Here is a 17,836-nt window from a genome sequence, read left to right as displayed (position 1 = left end):
TTATTCACTGCACCACCAGGGAAGTCCCCATATACCACACTTTTTTGTCCATTTTTCAGTTGATGGACATTTTAGTTGTTTTGACTTTTTGGCCATTTTGAATAATTCTGTTATGAACATTCATGTACAGTTTTCTGTATGGGCATACTTTTTCATTTCTCTTGGGTATATGTCTAGAAGTAGAATTGCAGGGTCATGTGGTAGCTCTATGTTTAACCTTTTGAGGAACTGTCAGACCATTTTTCAAAGTGGCTGCATCATTGTATGTTCTTACTGTAAACGATGTATGAGAGTTCCAGAAGGGTCTTAAATGGAGCTTCTGCCTGTTTGGGGTTGAGGTACTACCCTCCTGGCACATGCATGTGTTCACTAACCTGGGAGCTCTCTGAACCCCATAGTTTAGAAACTTTTATGGAAGTTTCATCATATAGTCATGATTAATTATTAACTCAATCTCCAGCCCCTCTCCCAGAGGATGGGGGTGGGGCTAAAACTTCCGCTTCTAACCCTGGCTCGGTCTTTCTGGTGACCAGCCCCCATCCAGGAGCCCACCCAGAGTTGCCTCATTAGAACAAAAGATGCTCCTATCACCCAGGAAATTCCAAGGGATTTAGGAGCTCTGTGTCAGGAGCCAGGGGCACAGGCCAGGTGTATATTTATTATGTCACACTGCCCTTTCCCTACTGAGTAACTTCGGCACCTCTGTTGAAAATCAATTGATTCTGTATGTGGAGGTTTATTTCTGGACTTTTTATTGTGTTCCACTGATTTGTCTACTCTTACACCAGTACCACACAATTTTAATTAGTATAGTTTTATGTTGATTTGATTACTATAGCTATACTGTATTTTATTAGCTTTTTGTTAAAGGCTGAATTAGAGAAGGCATCTTATATTCACTTGGTTATTACAGCTTTATTTTAATTTGTATTAATATAGCTGTAAATCCTTCAAACTTAGTTCTTCTTTTGCAAGATCATTTTGATCCTTTGCACTTCCATATGAATATTAGAATCAGCTTGTAAATTCCTACAAGCAAGCTAGCTGGGGATTTGATTGGGATGATATTGACTCTATAGATCAATTGGGCCATATAACCAACTTAGCAAATCAGTATTCAAGAATACACTACTTTTGTTTAATGATCTATACCAATATAGTTAACTAAACCAATCAGGATGAACTCCACGTTGGCAGGTACTTTTCCACATATATCATGCCAGTGAAAAAACGGTATTTGTAATTATGATCATGGGCACCATGAGATCGTGAAATGCCTCCTGAATTGTCAAGAAAAGTCACGTCAGTAAGGTTTTGATGTCAGGTTGTTGTGACTGTATCACAACTATTTGAAACTTCACAGTCATATGATAAATTTTTTAAAATTTATTTTATTGAAGTATAGTTTACAATGTTGTGTTAATTTCTGATGTACAGCAAAGTGATTCAGTTATACATATATACATTCTTTTTCCTGTTCTTTTCCATTATGGTTTATCACAGGACATTGAATATAGTTCCCCGTGCTATACAGTAGGACCTTGTTGTTTATCCATTATATATATAACAGTTTGCATCTGCTGACCTCAAACTTCCAACCCTTCCTTCCCCACTCCTCCCTCCCCATTGGCAACAAGTCTGTTCTCTACGTCTGTGACTCTGTTTGTTTTGTAGATAAGTTCATTTGTGTCATATTTTAGATTTCGCATATAAGTGATATCATCATATGATAAATTTGGATTTCTTTATCAAGTGGGCCTCAATTCAGCTCCGTGGTTTGACAAATATATGAAATACCTACTACCTGCCAGCTCTGTGATGCTGAGGTAGGAACATAGGAACAGCCATTTTCCTGCCTCAGAGCCGAGGATGTGTGATCAAATGGAACATTTCATTCGTCTCAGAATCCTGGGTAGCAAAAAGTTTATGATACTATGACTTATTTATTCCGTGGTATTTGTGTTTTCTGTAAAGAGAACCAGAAATGTGAAATTAATCTTTTATCCAAGGTAATACCTTTTGAATTTCCAGTACTGACTACCAGCAGGGCCATGTTTTAATGAACATACCTTATATTTCCTCTGAAAGCTTGGCCAAAATAAGAATATTTGTCTCCTCTCTGTAGAGTACATTTTTTTCCATGCAATTCGAAGTGCTGCTTCCATCTTGTCAAAATGGTTAGGGTACCCACAGCCAAGGACAGAGCTGAAAGCAGCACCTGGCAGCCCAGTCAGATAGTTAGAGCTGCATGATTTCCTGAGGCAGCTGTGCGCTGAATGCCTGTCACTGGGAGTGGCAGCTCAAAGTTTGCAGTAATAGTGTCAGGGAGACAAGACATACACTACACACTAGTGAAAAGTAACAGTATGGAAAGTAAGTAACAATGCAAGGTAGGCAGTATGTTACTGAGTGTCACAGAACACACAAATTAGGAAGTCCGGGGCCCTGGAGAGCCTAGCAGAGTTGCTGCAGCACTGGAATACTTCGTGCAGGGAGAGGGAATTGGATAGGCGGGAGGAGTGCTGAGTGCAGGCAGCTGATGAACAAAGGTGGAATGCAGGAATCAACGGGCAGGTGGTGGTCGGGGTAGAGTTGGGCACAGGTGGAGCTGAAGGGCTGGTGGGCACAGGTCCTCCATGCCACCTGGGTGCAGTGGGAAGAAATGGGGAAAGTTGGGCAGGAGCCGGACAGGGAGGAAACACAGACTGTTGGGTCTGGCTTCCATCTGGTGTCTAACCATGAACTTCTGAAGGTTTTTTTGTTTGTTTGTTTGTTTGTTTGCGGTACGCGGGCCTCTCACTGTTGTGGCCTCTCACTGTTGTGGCCTCTCCCATTACGGAGCACAGGCTCTGGACGCACAGGCTCAGCGGCCATGGCTCATGGGCCCAGCCGCTCCGCGGCATGTGGGATCTTCCCGGACCGGGGCACGAACCCGTGTCCCCTGCATCGGCAGGCAGACTCTCAACCACTGCGCCACCAGGGAAGCCCCTTCTGAAGGTTTTTTACTAGGAAAAGTTATGAAAACTGGTGTTACATTCTCAAGATCACAGGACTTCTCATCACAAGTTGTTCATATTATTTTGTTAAATGACACCAGTTGCAGTGCTGGAGTTTAATCTGAATTTTTGTTTCTTAGAGTATCAAAATTCATGATTATTATATCATCAATATGCACCCTCTTTATTGTGAGTGGCACACAGGAAGCCTTGTTTTTGCTTCTCCAATGAAGTGATAAAGAACAGATTGGTGTGCTGACATGGGCAAGTTAGTCAACCTCTCTGTGCCTCCGAGGAGTAATATGTGGGCAGTCAGAGCATCTATCAACTAGACGTGTATCATGAGGATGGCCTGAGCCTGTATCTAGAGTCCTTAGAGCAGTACCTGGCATGCAGAGAACGCTGCACAAGAGTTTGTTAACTGAATCACAGACAATTTTGATAGCAGGTTCCGTCAGGACAGCCCCAACATAAACACTGGAGGTGTCAGGCCTTGTTTGAATCTCGTTTTATTCTAAAAAGAGGGTTTTCAAGTGGGGGAGCATCCTGGGGTAGCCCCTAGAGCTTCCTCAGAATGGAGGGTTAGAGCTGGAAGAGGCTTCTGAGAGCAGCCCGTGCTGTGGCTCACCTTGCAGGTGAGGAAACTGAGAATGTGGACAAGACGGTGGGGCCCAGACCACACCACTCATCAGTTAGTGGAAAGACCCAGGTGGAAATCTGAGCCTTCTCCCCAGTGCCTTCTTCCTTCTTACTCTGCTGGCACACAATGTGGCTGGACCACTGCAGAGTTCTGATGGTCAGGGTACATAATCATTTTTATGGAGTGTAACTGGCTGAGTTAGTTAATAAGTATTTAAATCTATATCCTGACTGACTTTTATGCCTGCTTGTTTCCATTAATTACATAGCAACGTGTTAAAATCTCAAACTCTATTATTAGTGGGTTATTTTTCCTTTTGGTTCTGTCAGTTTTTGCTTTGAACATTAGGCAGTTATATTATTATATCTGCTCAGGATTTTGTAAACTCATTTACATTAGGTGGGTTTTTTTTTTTTTCCCTTCAGTCTAAAGTCTCAGACTTTTTTCTTTTTTGGCTGCATTGCTCGACTTGCCGGATCTTAGTTCCCCAACCAGGGACTGAACCTGGGGCCACAGCAGTGAAAGCACCGAGTCCTAACCACTGGGCGGCCAGGGAATTCTAAAGTCTCTGACTTGTAATTGTAGTTTTCTGTACATTTACATTTAATGTAATGATTGACATGGTTGGGTTTAAAGCCACCACCTTGCTGTTGTGTATTTGTTCCATCTGCCCTTTATTCCTTCTCTTTTGCCTTCTACTAAATTATTCATGTACTTTAAAAATTTTGTTTCATCTCCTCTATTGTATTTTTGGCATATATATTATGTATGTTAATATATATATATATATATATATATATATTTTTTTTTTTTTTTTTGCGGTACGCGGCCTCTCACTGTTGTGGCCTCTCCCGTTGCGGAGCACAGGCTCCAGATACTTAGGCTCAGCGGCCGTGGCTCACGGGGCCCAGCCGCTCCGCGGCATGTGGGATCCTCCTGGACCGGGGCACGACCCCGTGTCCCCTGCATCAGCAGGCAGCAGGTGGCAGGCGGACTCTCAACCACTGTGCCACCAGGGAAGCCCTAATATATATTTTATATATTATTTTTGCTAACCTTTTTGGATCTGTGGGTTGGTATATTCTCACCAATTTGTAAAATCTGTACACATTCTCTCTTTAAAAATTTCTTCTGGGGGCTTCCCTGGTGGCACAGTGGTTAAGAATCCGCCTGCCAATGCAGGGAACATGGGTTCGAGCCCTGGTCCAGTAAGATCCCACATGCCATGGAGCAACTAAGCCCATGAGCCACAACTACTGAGCCTGCATGCCGAAAGCCCATGCTTTGCAACAAGAGAAGCCACTGCAGGAGGAGCCTGTGCACTGCAACGAAGAGTAGCCCCCACTTGCTGCAACTAGAGAAAGCCTGCGTGCAACAACGAAGACCCAACGCAGCCAAAAATAAATTTATAAAAAAGAATTTTCTTCTGTTCCATTTCTTTTTCCTTCCTTTTAAGAGTCCAATTTCATGTACATTAGACCTTTCTGATCTTGTCATGGGTCTCTAATACTCTTTTCTGTTATCTTTTTTCCTTATTTTCATTTTTTAAATAACTTTATTTATTTTTGGCTGCGTTGGGTCTTTGTTGCTGTGCGTGGGCTTTCTCCAGTTGTGGCGAGCAGGGGCTACTCTTCATTGCGGTGCATGTGCTTCTCATTGTGGTGGCTTCTCTTGTTGCGGAGCACGGGCTCTAGGCACGCGGGCTTCAGTAGTTGTGGCATGTAGGCTCAATAGTTGTGGCACATGGGCTTAGTTGCTCTGTGGCATGTGGGATCTTCCCAGACCAGGGCACAAACCTGTGTCCCCTGCATTGGCAGGCAGATTCTTAACCACTGTGCCACCAGGGAAGTCCCTTTCCCTGTGTTTTGATTCAGATGATTTCTAGTGATGTGACTTTGAGTTTAAACTTCCTCTCTTCAGCTGTATTCAGTTTTCTAGCGTGTGGCCTTTCTGGTGTCCCAGCTGTTTGCTTGGGCTGCACCAAGATCTCTTCTCTTTGCTTCAACATCTCCCAGTCCTGCAGGACCTCTGCAATCTCTGTTCAGCTCTCATGTAGGACCTGCAGACAGAAGAGGTTCAAAGAACAGTTAGGTTGCTTTAATAAAACTTCCCCCAGTTCTGTTTACTTATGTGTATACACTTATGAAAAAAATAGGGATAATACCGATTCTGTACCCTGCCTCATTCTAGTAATTCTCATCACTGGATATATGGACTAATTGTCAGGGAAAAAAAGCCTTAGACATTATGGAGACAAATCTCCAATATAATTCAACTCTTTAGTCTTAATCAAAACTTGAATTTTAATTTTTGATGTGGACCCTTTTTAAAGTCTTTATTGAATTTGTTACAGTATTGCTTCTGTTTTATGTTTTGGTTTTTTGGCTGCGAGGCATGTGGGATCTTAGCTCCCTGACCAGAGATCAAACCCGCACACCCTGCATTGGAAGGCGAAGTCTTAACCACTGCGCCACCAGGGAAGCCCCATGATTTTATTTTAAAAGGCAGTATTTCTAATATTTGGGAAATTGTATCTATTGCAACTATTTAAACATGGTGGAAATTTTTGCTATTATCTTAAATGTGTAAGCTTACAAATTTTCACAAAACTAATAGTTTGTTGGGTGCTTACGCAAAAAGCTTTGAGGATCATGAGTCCAACTACCCTTTTCTGTCGCCTGAATCATTGTGAGACACAAATGGGCCTCCCTGTTTTCAGTTTTGTCCCACACAGCAGAAAGGTTGATCTTTGTAAAAGTTAAATTGGATCATGTTGCTCACTGCTTGAAATGCCCAGTGGTTTCCCATCTCAGGTGCTAAGGGCCCCCATGGAGCAGCAGCCTCTGAATTGCTCCCTGGCTGTCTCTCCCCTCATGCAGGGCCCCCCACCCCGGTCCCTGACACACGGAGCATATAGTACTCCTGCCTCTGGGCCATTGCCCTTGCTCTTTGCCCAGAGGTCACTGTGGCCCTGGCTCATGTCCTTCAGGCCTCAGGTCAGAGGTATCCTCCTCCTCTGGTCCTCCTGCCCACCTCTCAGACCTCTCACTCTGCTCTATGTGCTGCTCCTTGGCTGTGCCTATATGTGTTCACACGTGCACTGTGGGTCCTCCGTAAGCACCACCAGGCAGGTGCCCCACCGGGCAGGTGCCCCGTGGTCTCGCTCTCTTCCTGCACCTGTGTCCAGCATGGACACACCCCAGGATGAGAGAACAAAGGTTTGTAAGCCCTTTGGGTGGGGTGTGTCTCCTCCACATCTCCGCTTTCAGCTGCTCCATGTAAAGAGCAGCGATGCTGCTGAACCCCGAGAGCATCTCCTGGTGCTCTTCCTCTGTCTCAATGGATCGTGCATGCTGCTTCCTTTTGGCCCCTTCTTTCACACGTGCTGATGGGACGTGGCTGCCGGGTCTGCTCACTGCTCTCTGTCCAACCCTGGCCTGTGACTGGTATACAACGGGTGCTTACTGAGCACTCGGAATGGATGGAAGGGCTGGTACAAGCCCCCTCTGCTCTGGAGCCTTTTCTGACTATCCCAGTGTCGGTGACCGGTTTCCTTCTCAGAACCGTGAGGTTGTTACCATTTCCACTTGCCTGGCATTGTCCATCTTTTCATCAAGGGGCCTTGTGTCTACATAGGAGGGACATTGTTGAGACACATCAGTTCAATGGGACAGACTCACCCTCTTCATACCTATAGGCCTGGGTTCCCTGCATGCGGTGGACACTGTGTGTTGACGAAAAAATGTGAAAAGCAAATGAACGTTTCTAGTGAGCGGCCTTACATAAGTTCAACAGCACACAACACATACTCCGAACACAGTCAGTTACTTTATCACACGGAAGCTTCCGAATGCAAGGCAGAGTGGTGGTTGTCCCCCACCAGAGCACCAGGACCTCGGGACAACACACTGGTCACTTTGACAACTGGTTTGAAAACATCAGTTATACTTGATGGGATGCTCTTTCTTTTGATCGACTGTGTTTTGTTTGAAAATGAAAGGTTCCCCACTTATTATGGGTTGGCCAAAAAGTCCGTTCGGGTTTTCCCGTATGGAAAACCTGAACGAACTCATTGGCCAAACCCAATACTTAAATTCTCGTCTCAACACCACCTAAAATCTCTCCCACATATAATAAGTATTTAACGAAACTACTTTTCTTCTGTCTAGGAGATTCTGCCAGGCCTATGTTTCAAAGCAGTGTTAACCCCTGGGGGTTTGTACTATAACCACAAACACATCTACAGCACATGAGACAGGAAGATGTCGCATTCAGAGGGGCACGTTAATTTCCATTTCTTTAGAATGGGTTTTTACACAGAGACCAAGTGCCGGGCTCTGCCACCACCGGAGCCCGACCTGCCTGCGGCCTTCGAAGCTTCCCGCTCACTCCAGGCCCACGGCGTCGGGACGCTGACCCGCGCTCCTGCGCCCCTCCTCTCGTCCCCTCCCCACGCTCCCCTGGACCCTCCCAGCGGGCCCTCCCCACTCTCCTCCCGGAGGACCCTCCCCCTGCCTCGTGGACCCTCCTCACGGACTCTCCCCACTCTTCTCTCCCTCCTCGCCAGCCCGCAGACACTCGCGGTGGGGTCTCACAGCCATTGCAACCGTGGAAACGCGTGGATTTCGGCTGGTAACACGAGGCAGGCTCCGGCCACGCTTGAGGATGCGCGCGTCACGGCAGCGGCAAACCACGGGGCCGGTGCGGAGTGTGCGGGCCCCCGCCCCCTGCCCCCGCCGACCTTGACCCCGGCCCGGCCCCCGCCCCCGCCCCCGCCCCGTCCTGGTTCCCCGCTCTGCGCGGCTCCGTGCGTCGGCTCGGCGGCTCCAAGGCCGTCCTGTCCCGTACCGCGTTTTCCAGGCCGCCAGAAGCCGCGCCTGCGTCGGGCGCCGCGGCCGACGTGCGGGCGCACGGCCGGCGTGCCTCTCCATTGACCAGCCTCTGGTAGCCCCACTGCCGTGCCCCGCCGCTATAGGCGGGTGCCGCCGTCAGTCACGGGCCCGGCGCCGGCCCGCGGCGCGCCGCGCGTGTCCCGCCCCTCGCCGCCGCTCGTCGCTCGCCGGCCGGCGGCCTCGCTCGGCCCTCAGCTCCGTGGCGGCGGCGGAAGGCGGCCCGGGCCCTCGCAGGCCCATGGCGGCGGCCGCGGCGCTCCCGGGCGCGGGCGGGCCTCCCGCGGGCGGCGGCGCCGGGGGCGGCGGGGGCGCGGGCGGCGGATCCCCGCCGGGCGGCTGGGCCGTGGCGCGCCTCGAGGGCCGCGAGTTCGAGTACCTGATGAAGAAGCGCTCGGTGACCATCGGGCGCAACTCGTCGCAGGGCTCGGTGGACGTGAGCATGGGCCACTCGAGCTTCATCTCGCGGCGCCACCTCGAGATCTTCACGCCCCCGGGCGGCGGCGGCCATGGCGGGGCGGCCCCGGAGCCGTCGGCGCAGCCCGGGCCCGACGCGGGCGGCGACTTCTACCTGCGCTGCCTCGGCAAGAATGGCGTGTTCGTGGACGGCGTGTTCCAAAGGCGCGGGGCGCCGCCACTGCAGCTGCCGCGCGTGTGAGTGGGGCCCGGGCCGGGGGGGGCGGGCGGACGGGGGTGCGGCCTGGCCGGCGGGACCGGAACCCAGACCACGACCTCTACCCCGACCCGGACCACCGACTCGCGATCCACGACCCCCCTACCCCCACCCACGACCAGGAGGACCCAGATTTGGGTCCTGACCACCCCCCGGGATCTGCTGCCCCCACCTACAGGACCCAGTCCCCGGCCAGCGATCCCCGCCTGGACCTATACACGAGTAGGACACAGTCAGGACCCAGACTCGGAGCCCCATTCCGACCCCAAGCCCTTGTCCATCTTCCCAACCAGGACCTAGATCCCGACATCTGGGTTCGTTCTTTCTACGGCCAGAACCAGACCCAGATCCCATCATCCCGACCGGATCCCAGTCCATGACCCCAATGTCCCGACCTCATCCACCGTACCCACGACCGGAACACAGACTACAATTCCTGCTTGGGACCCCCATCCTCACCTATCCAAAGCTGGAGGCTCAGGCAGCTGTCCACGTGGGCTGAGGTTTTCTGGGGTACTCTGTGTGTTCTGGGAGTTCGCATATAATTTTCGTAACTAGCATGTAGGTAGTATGGAATAGAAATGTAAAACTCTGGTTGGTGGAACTGCTCAAAACAAAAATCTGTGTCTTCTTAACTGCCGTTGGGTTATCTGTTACTTTCTTTTTGTTCTACACGTTTTCAGTAGTGTATTATTTCAAGCGTGTGTTTTTTAAGCTGAAAGGAGTTCTTTTTCTCATTGTGCTTTTTGTAGCCTAAAAATTGAAAGCTCTTGAAGCATGATGGATTTTTAAATCTGTGCTCTGAACCTTAAAATGTTGGAAAACTAGATACTTTAAACATACTTTTTAAAAAATCAATTATTTAGAAATTTTTATAAGGTGTTATAGAGTATAATTAAGTGAGCTTCTTGAGGAACTGTCAATCCTGCTACAAAGCAGTTCAGCTTGGTTCTATGGTTTTGTGAAGTTATCATTTAGTCTGCTTGAAAAACAAATTTGCTCTCTAGGAAATGCTAGTTATTCCTCAGGGGCTTTCTAGATTATTCCAAGTAGAACCTTTCTCCATAAACTGGAATTTTTGACTGCTTTCAGTTGTTGGAGATGGTGATAAGAGCTCTTGCTTTTCTTTATTTCTTCACTTTTGTATGTGGGTGCTGTGTTACTGTTTAGCCTGGAAAGCTGCACCAGCTAGTTCCTTAAATCTTGATGGGAACGTTATTTTTCAAACCAGAACGCTGTTTGTGTGTATTTGTACTATAGATTGCATAAAATCGATAGTAGGGACCTGATGGCAGCTTTTTAATTTGATGGTTTGTTGTTTACAAATAACTTGGCATCACAGCAAAGGGCATTATATTTTTACTCTGAGGACTTTGAGGTTTTTAAAGAAAATTCTGTTATTACCATTCAGCCAAAACCATTTGCGTTGACATACCAAACATGGAAATAAATTGATTTTTCTGCGAGGGAGCAGAATTCAGACTTTTGAGGAGTGGAGTGAGGCTTTCAGAGGAGATGAGTAAGAAGGGCGATGGGGGGACTTCCCTGGTAGTCCAGGGGTTAAGACTCCACGCTTCCAATGCAGGGGGTGCGGGTTTCATCCTGGGGAGCTAAGATCCCACGTGCCACGTGGCAGGGACCAAAAAAAGAAAACCAACAACAACAAAAAACAAAACAAAACAAAAAAAGGTGATGGGTAGATGCGGGGTCTCTGGCCTTCATCTCCAGCTAGTGTACAGTGGACCACCAAGCCTACCACCAGCCCTGGACTTCTGGGCCTGGGAACCTCTGCCCATACTGACAGAGGGGAGTGGTTTTTTTCATGGAAGGGGTTTTGGCAGTTTTACAGTGTGAGATGAGTGGATAACTGTTAGGATTTTGCAGCACCTCCCTTTTTGTAAGGCATTGTTTCCAAGTTGGTGTAGGGTGATCATAGATACAGGTTATAGGAAAAAAACTGTGTAAAGACGATTGGTGCTAGCTAAATGCAGAGAAATTGTTTTAAAAATCTTTTTCTTGAAATTAATCTCAGTTTTATGTTCCAAGTTCTTTTTAACATTAAAAAAATTAAATTGTGAAAGTTTAAAAGCAAATACAACTTAGAGTGATTACGCAGAGGTTGAAATTTTTTTTCTTTTTGGCCACGCCTAATGCATGCGGGATCTTAGTTCCCTGACCAGGGGTTGTACCCACGCCTCCTGCAGTGGAAGTGCGGAGTTTTAACCACTGGACCACCAGGGAAGTCCCCAGAGGTTAATAAGTATTCTTACTGTTTGTTTCATACTTGCTTACTGAATTGAAAAATCACTGAGGAGTTTTAAAAATATGACAGCCTATGGTTGCTCTCTTATTTGAATAAAAATGACTTTATTCCAATTTTAAAATGAACTTAAATTTTGTAGTTAGTATTAAAAGTTTATATACAGAGAACTTGGAAGAGTATATAAACACTTTAGGCTTAAAGTATGGTTCACTATTTTATTAAAATACTAAAGTATTAATTTGGGAGGAATAGAGGAAAATGAGGAGTGTGATCCTGTATGTTGGTGTCGTGAGTATTTTAAATGGTTTGGGTAAGATCTGAGTACAAGCACTTTCTCCATAGTGGTTGGTAAGTTCCATGCCTAGTGAGGACCCATATGTGAGTGTGTATGTTGCGGGGGCGGGGGTTTGAGCTGAATATGTACAAGAGTGCCATAGTGTGTGGTTTTCCAGAAAACAAGTGATTTCCAAAAATCCTGGGTTTTTGGCCAAGTATGCAGGGCTGTGTGTACAGAGATGCAACTTTTTCCTCCCCAGGAGCGTCTGACTTGTTGGAGGTTCAGGTGTTATTGGGACTCGGGGGGGAGGTGGTCTGTGGAGTGGTCTAGGTGGGGGAGCCCTGGGCCACCTGGGCCGGGCTCCTGAAGTGGGCAGGTAGAGTGACCTTGCAGGTGTGGCTGGGCCAGCATCCTGGCACTGGAGAGATAGAATTCAGGCTGGAAAGGACTTTGGGGACAGGTTTGTGGAGCATGATGTTTGCCTGGGCCTGGTGGGGGAGCATTTTCACAGTGGTCAACGAGAGAATGAAGAATGTTCTCTTTGAGGACAGGGTCCTTGTTTGTCTAAGGACCTGGTCTGGCGCCTGAGTGAGCAGTAAAATGTTTCAGGAAGATCTGTTGGGCAGGAATGTCTGGTTTTGCTGCTGTTGCTCTTCTTGTGGCCGTGGTAGCAAACTAAGCATAATTTATAAATAAAAATAAACAACTCTTTAACAGTTGTTTATACTTTGAAATGTCAAGTGAATTTGATGTATTTTTCGATCAGTAAGATCCTAAATATCTAATAGCCAAGCATAAATAGAACAAGTTGAATTTACTATTGCCCAAAGATATTTAACATGCAGAACTGCAGTTGTGTTTATTTAAAAAGTGACCCTGTTTCTATGCTGAATTAACCGCCTATGGGTTGGTGATACAGCAAACCTCCTCTTTCTTATGTGGCATGTTTTAACTTGCAGATGAAGTTTGGTAATGTCACACTTGAAGACTTCCTCACTAAATCACAGGTAGCATCCTCTAAGGTGAGGACAGGAGAAAGCTGAGCAGACAGTGGCTTCTGGAGCTTCGCAGGTGAAGACTCCAAGAAGAGAACTGAAGGATCTCACAGTGACTCGGTCCTGCTTAGATAAAAGGGATTGGGCAGAACCAAGTTTCCCAGAGAATACCAGTACCAGGAAGAAGGAAATAAGAAGGGGAGTGCCAAGAGAGGAGAGCCTCAGGAAAAGGACAGTGACCTGCAGTGTCACCCTCCATGGGAAGCCATGGGCTTGGTGATTAGGATGTTTTGGAGGATGAGGAAGGAGATGGGGTGTGGGACTCCGGGGTGAAGAGAGAGAGGAGGGAGTGGGGGTGTAAGAAGTGTTTGTGAGGGGGTGTGTGTGGATATTCTAAGGAGGGCAGAGGCGATATTAGGGTTAGAAGGAGTAGAAACCATGTGGATCACCAGGGTGAAGTGGGTGGGGGAACCACTGAGAGATGTAGCTGAGGCCCAAAGAATGGACACAGATGAGGTGTGGAGGTTAGAGTTCCCAGTAGGAGATGATAAAATGAGGGTGTCTTCTTTTTTAAAAATTTTTATTGGAATATAATTGATTTACAATGTTTTGTTAGTTGCAGTAAAGTGAACCTGTTACACAATTACATATATCCACTCTTTCTTAAATTCTTTTCCTAATATAGGCCATTACAGAGTATTGAGTAAGAGTTTCTTGTGCTATACAGTAGGTCCTTATTAGTTATCTATTTTATATATAGTAGTGTGTATGTGTCAATCCCAGTCTTCCAATTTATCCCTCTCCTACCTTTACACACCCCCACCATAACCATAAGTTTATTTTCTACATCTGTAACTCTATTTAGGTTTTGTAGATAAGTTCATTTGTAGCCTTTTTTTAGATTCTACATATAAGCAATATCATATGATATTTGTCTTTCTCTGTCTGACTTACTTCGCTCAGTATGAGAATCTCTAGGTCCATCCATGTTGCTGCAAATGGCATTATTTTGTTCTTCTTTTATGGCTGAGTAATATTCCATTGTATATATGTACCACATCTTCTTTAACCATTCCTCTGTTGACGGACATTTAGGTTGCTTCCATGTCCTGGCTATTGTGAATAGTGCTGCAGTGAACACTGGGGTGCATGTATCTTTTCGAATTATGGTTTTCTCAGGATATATACCCAGGAGTGGGATTGCTAGCTCATATGGTAGCTCTATTTTCAGTTTTTTAAGGAACCTCCATACTGTGCTCCATAGTGGCTGTACCAGTTTGCATTCCCACCAAAATGAGGGTGTCTTCTTTTATTTATTTAACGCTGCGTTGGGTCTTTGTTGCTGTGCGCGGACTTCCTCTAGTTTTGGAGAGCGGGGGCTACTCTTTGTTGTGGTGTGCGGGCTTCTCATTGTGGTGGCTTCTCTTGTGGAGCACGGGCTCTAGGCTCATGGGCTTCAGTAGTTGTGGCACATGAGCTCAGTAGTTGTGGTGCACGGGCTTAGTTGCTCCATGGCATGTGGGATCTTCCCGGACCAGGGCTTGAACCTGTGTCCCCTACGTTGCCAGGCGGATTCTTAACCACTGTGCCACCAGGGAAGTCCCGAAGTTGTCTTCTGAGAAGACCTAAGCAGAGCCACTAGTGAGGTCTGGCGTGTTTTTTTGTTTCAGGGCTGCAGGGTTGGCTGAAACACCTTCATTTTATGACCTGAGACTGACCAGCTGTAGGCAGAGCTAAGATCTGGGGTCTAGGATGGCTGGAGTCCAGGACCCAGAAGTGGGCGACACGTAATGGCAGATCCATAGCAGAGCAGCGGAGGTGCTTTACACTTCGGAAAGTGCTCAGTTTACAAATTAATTGCTTTTAATGACCACTGTATTTTTTTAAAAAGCTACAATATATATTCATTTGGCAAATTGAAATACATTTTTATTATCACTGATTTGTAGACACTGGGAACACAGTGCAGCTATTTTAGCATAATTGTTACTTGACTAAGTTAAAAATAACCCAGTAACCAGCTTACTTGCACTTTACCTGGTGTTTAGTAGTTCTTCTAGTGGTAAAGCTCAGTCTATTCATTTTAATGTTTACTTAAGGAATAGTTTAAGATGGTTAGATTTTAAATCATTTTAATTTCTAACAGAATTTGAAAACAAGCGTACATGGTGGGACCTGTCACCTGTAGTGGTCATTTGTGTGCCAGCTAACTGTATCAGGAGAAGGCAAGGATGGGCTTTGGGGCTGGACGGACTGGAGTCAAATTCCAGCCCTGCCGCTTAACCTGAGTTTTAGTTCTCTTACTTTTAACGGGGATAATAACTGACATTGTGTGGCACGGTTAGCACCATGCCTGTGCCCTTGCCCTTGTTAGACATCAGGGGCTGCTTGTATTTTATCTATCACAGTGTCCTGGTGTGGAGGGGCCTATGGAGATCTAACGTGACAGAAAATATGACATGGGGGTGAAAATGTCCTCAAGGGGCCAGCACTCTCCAACTTGCTCATAGCTCCACACACATGCACACGTGTGTGCAGTAAATTGATCAAGAGCCTCTGGGAACAGTGAGCAAAGTTTGAAATTTCTTCAGCTGGGAAAAGTTGTCTTTTCGCTGCCAGGACCTGAGGATAAAGCCAGGCCATGGGACGAGGATGGTGTCATCAGCACGCCAGGCTACGAGAGGTCTGTCTGGGGGTGCCCTCTCTCCCAGAGCCTCTGTTCTGGTTCTCCTCCACTCCAGTATGTCGGCTTCACCACAAACCTTCCCAGTTTCAGGGGGAAAGGAAAAGTGCCTCTGCCTTGGGGGCAAAGTCAGGAAAAGGAACTGGTTAAAAGTCATGTCCTGTTTGCCGTCTGATTTGAAGGATTCTTGTTCATTAATGCCATTGGCCAAACTCATTTTGTAAATGAAGGATGGCTTCTCTGTCCAGTCGAAGAACTTTGCAATTTACAGTATACTGTTTTTCTTTTTAAAATTGCCTTTTTATTGAAGTGTAATGAACCGCATACACTTTTTTTTTCTTGCAGTATGCGGGCCTCTCACTGCTGTGGCCTTTCCCACTGCGGAGCACAGGCTCCGGACGTGCAGGCTCAGCAGCCATGGCTCACGGGCCCAGCTGCTCCGCGGCATGTGGGATCCTCCCGGACCGGGGCACGAACCCGTGTGCCCCGCATCAGCAGGCGGACTCTCAACCACTGAGCCACCAGGGAAGCCCCCGCATACACTTTTTTAAAGAAATTATTTCTCATTTATTTTGTTGCGCCAGGTGTTAGTCGTGGCAGGTGGGCTCCTTAGTTGCGGCTTGCCGGCTCCTTAGTTGTGGCAGGCGGGCTCCTTAGTTGCAGCATGCAAACTCTTAGTTGTGGCATGCATGTGGGATCTAGTTCCCTGACCAAGGGTCGAACCCGGGCCCCCTGCATTGGGAGAGCAGAGTCTTAATCCACTGCGCTACCAGGGAAGTCCCACAAACCACGTTTACTTTTTAAAATTTTTTTAATTTATTTATGTATGTATGTATGTTTGTCGGCGTTGGGTCTTCGTTGCTGTGCGCAAGCTTTCTCTAGTTGCGGCGAGCGGGGGCTACTGTTCGTTGCGGTGCGCGAGCTTCTCATTGCAGTGGCTTCTCTTGTTGCGGGGCATGGGCTCGAGGCGCGTGGGCTTCAGTAGTTGCAACATGTGGGCGCTAGAGCGCAGCCTCAGTAGTTGTGGCACACGGGCTTAGTTGCTCCATGGCATGTGGGATCTTCCCGGACCAGGACTTGAACCCGTGTCCCCTGCATTGGCAGGTGAATTCTTAACCACTGTGCCACCAGGGAAGTTCCCCCATATACTTTTGAAACTTGGGCCATGGTCTCTTTCTTAGAGGCAGTGAGGACCTGAAGCTGGGCTCCCCTGCAGCCCTCGAATGTCAGCCGTGTGCTTTTCAGACATTCAAAGTGCTGTGGACCCCCTAGGAGGGATAGGTCATGGAGCCCATTCTTGGGACTAGCCTGTCAGCAACACTTTCCGCTGTCAAGCTGGGTGAGGCAGAACGTTCCCTCCTCATCACCTTGTGCTGGAACTTGTCTTCTTGTTTGACTTTCTCCCCTGCTGGTCCTCCAAGGTGGGGACCAGGTCCTACACGTTTTTGTACCCCCTGGTAATGGCACAGATCCATCATCACTTGGTACATATATAATATACATGTGCAGGGACTTCCCTGCAGTCCAATGGTTTAAGACTTCACCTTCTAACGAGGGGGGTGCAGGTTCAATCCTTGATCAGGGAGCTAAGATCCCACATGCCTCAGGGCCAAAAAACCAAGACATAAAACAGGAGCAATATTGTAACATTCAATATAGACTTTAAAAATGGTCCACGTCAAAAAAAATCTTAAAAAAAAATAACATACATGTGCCTGTTGGCTGCTGATTTAGGACATTACTGTTACTTGAATATTCTCAAATGTTGATCATTTAGTGTCATGATTCTAGTCAGGTGTGGCTCCCCCATTTATGGTACCCTGTTCATCAGCAGGTCTCATCTAGATACACAGTTGCAGAAGCACAGCATAGCTTCATGCATAATTGGTGGAAATATTCCACAAGATGAGGCAGCAGCCTCAGTAACAGTAGCAAGTTTTTCCACTGTGAAAATTCAACGATTCTTGCTTTGCTGAGGAGAAAGGTTTTTTTGTGTTTTAAATGAAGAAAAGAGGATTTCTAAAATAAGGAAGCTTTTAGCCAAAGCAATTAGCATTTTGGATAGTATTCTTATCTGTTTAACATTTTTGTGTAGCTCATGTTTTCTTTTATGTCTGGGTTTTGGAGAGTTTACAATATCTTAACGATAATACAGTAAGTCAGCTCCCACACTTCTGGTCCTAGTTTTTTTTTTAAAAATAAATTTATTTTTGGCTGCGTTGGGTCTTCGTTGCTGTGCGCAAGCTTTCTCTCGTTGCGGCGAGCGGATGCTACTCTTCGTTGCAGTGCGCGGACTTCTCGTTACAGTGGCTTCTCTTGTTGTGGAGCACCAGCTCTAGGCGTGTGGGCTCAGTAGTTATGGCACACGGGCTCAGTAGTTGTGCCTCACGGGCTCTAGAGCACAGGCTCTGTAGTTGTGG

General features: G+C 47.0%; 1 protein-coding gene across 3 annotated transcripts in view; it reads left to right on the top strand.

Moving 5' to 3' along the window:
* Positions 1 to 8,766: 8,766 nt before the first annotated feature.
* The window catches only part of FOXK2 (forkhead box K2), a 70,966-nt gene continuing 61,896 nt past the window's right edge, over positions 8,767 to 17,836 (top strand). The window contains exon 1 of one of the 3 annotated variants that reach the window (XM_060133566.1): positions 8,767 to 9,179. In XM_060133566.1, coding sequence (XP_059989549.1) covers positions 8,767 to 9,179 — 413 coding nt within the window. The remainder of the gene's footprint in view (positions 9,180 to 17,836) is intronic. The other 2 variants (XM_060133568.1, XM_060133567.1) reach the window with 2 other exon arrangements.

Source organism: Lagenorhynchus albirostris, chromosome 20 (genome assembly GCF_949774975.1).
Source record: "Lagenorhynchus albirostris chromosome 20, mLagAlb1.1, whole genome shotgun sequence".
Lineage (NCBI taxonomy): Eukaryota > Metazoa > Chordata > Mammalia > Artiodactyla > Delphinidae > Lagenorhynchus > Lagenorhynchus albirostris.
The sequence above is the reverse complement of the archived record's forward strand: the minus strand, read 5'-3'. Positions and strand labels throughout refer to the sequence as shown.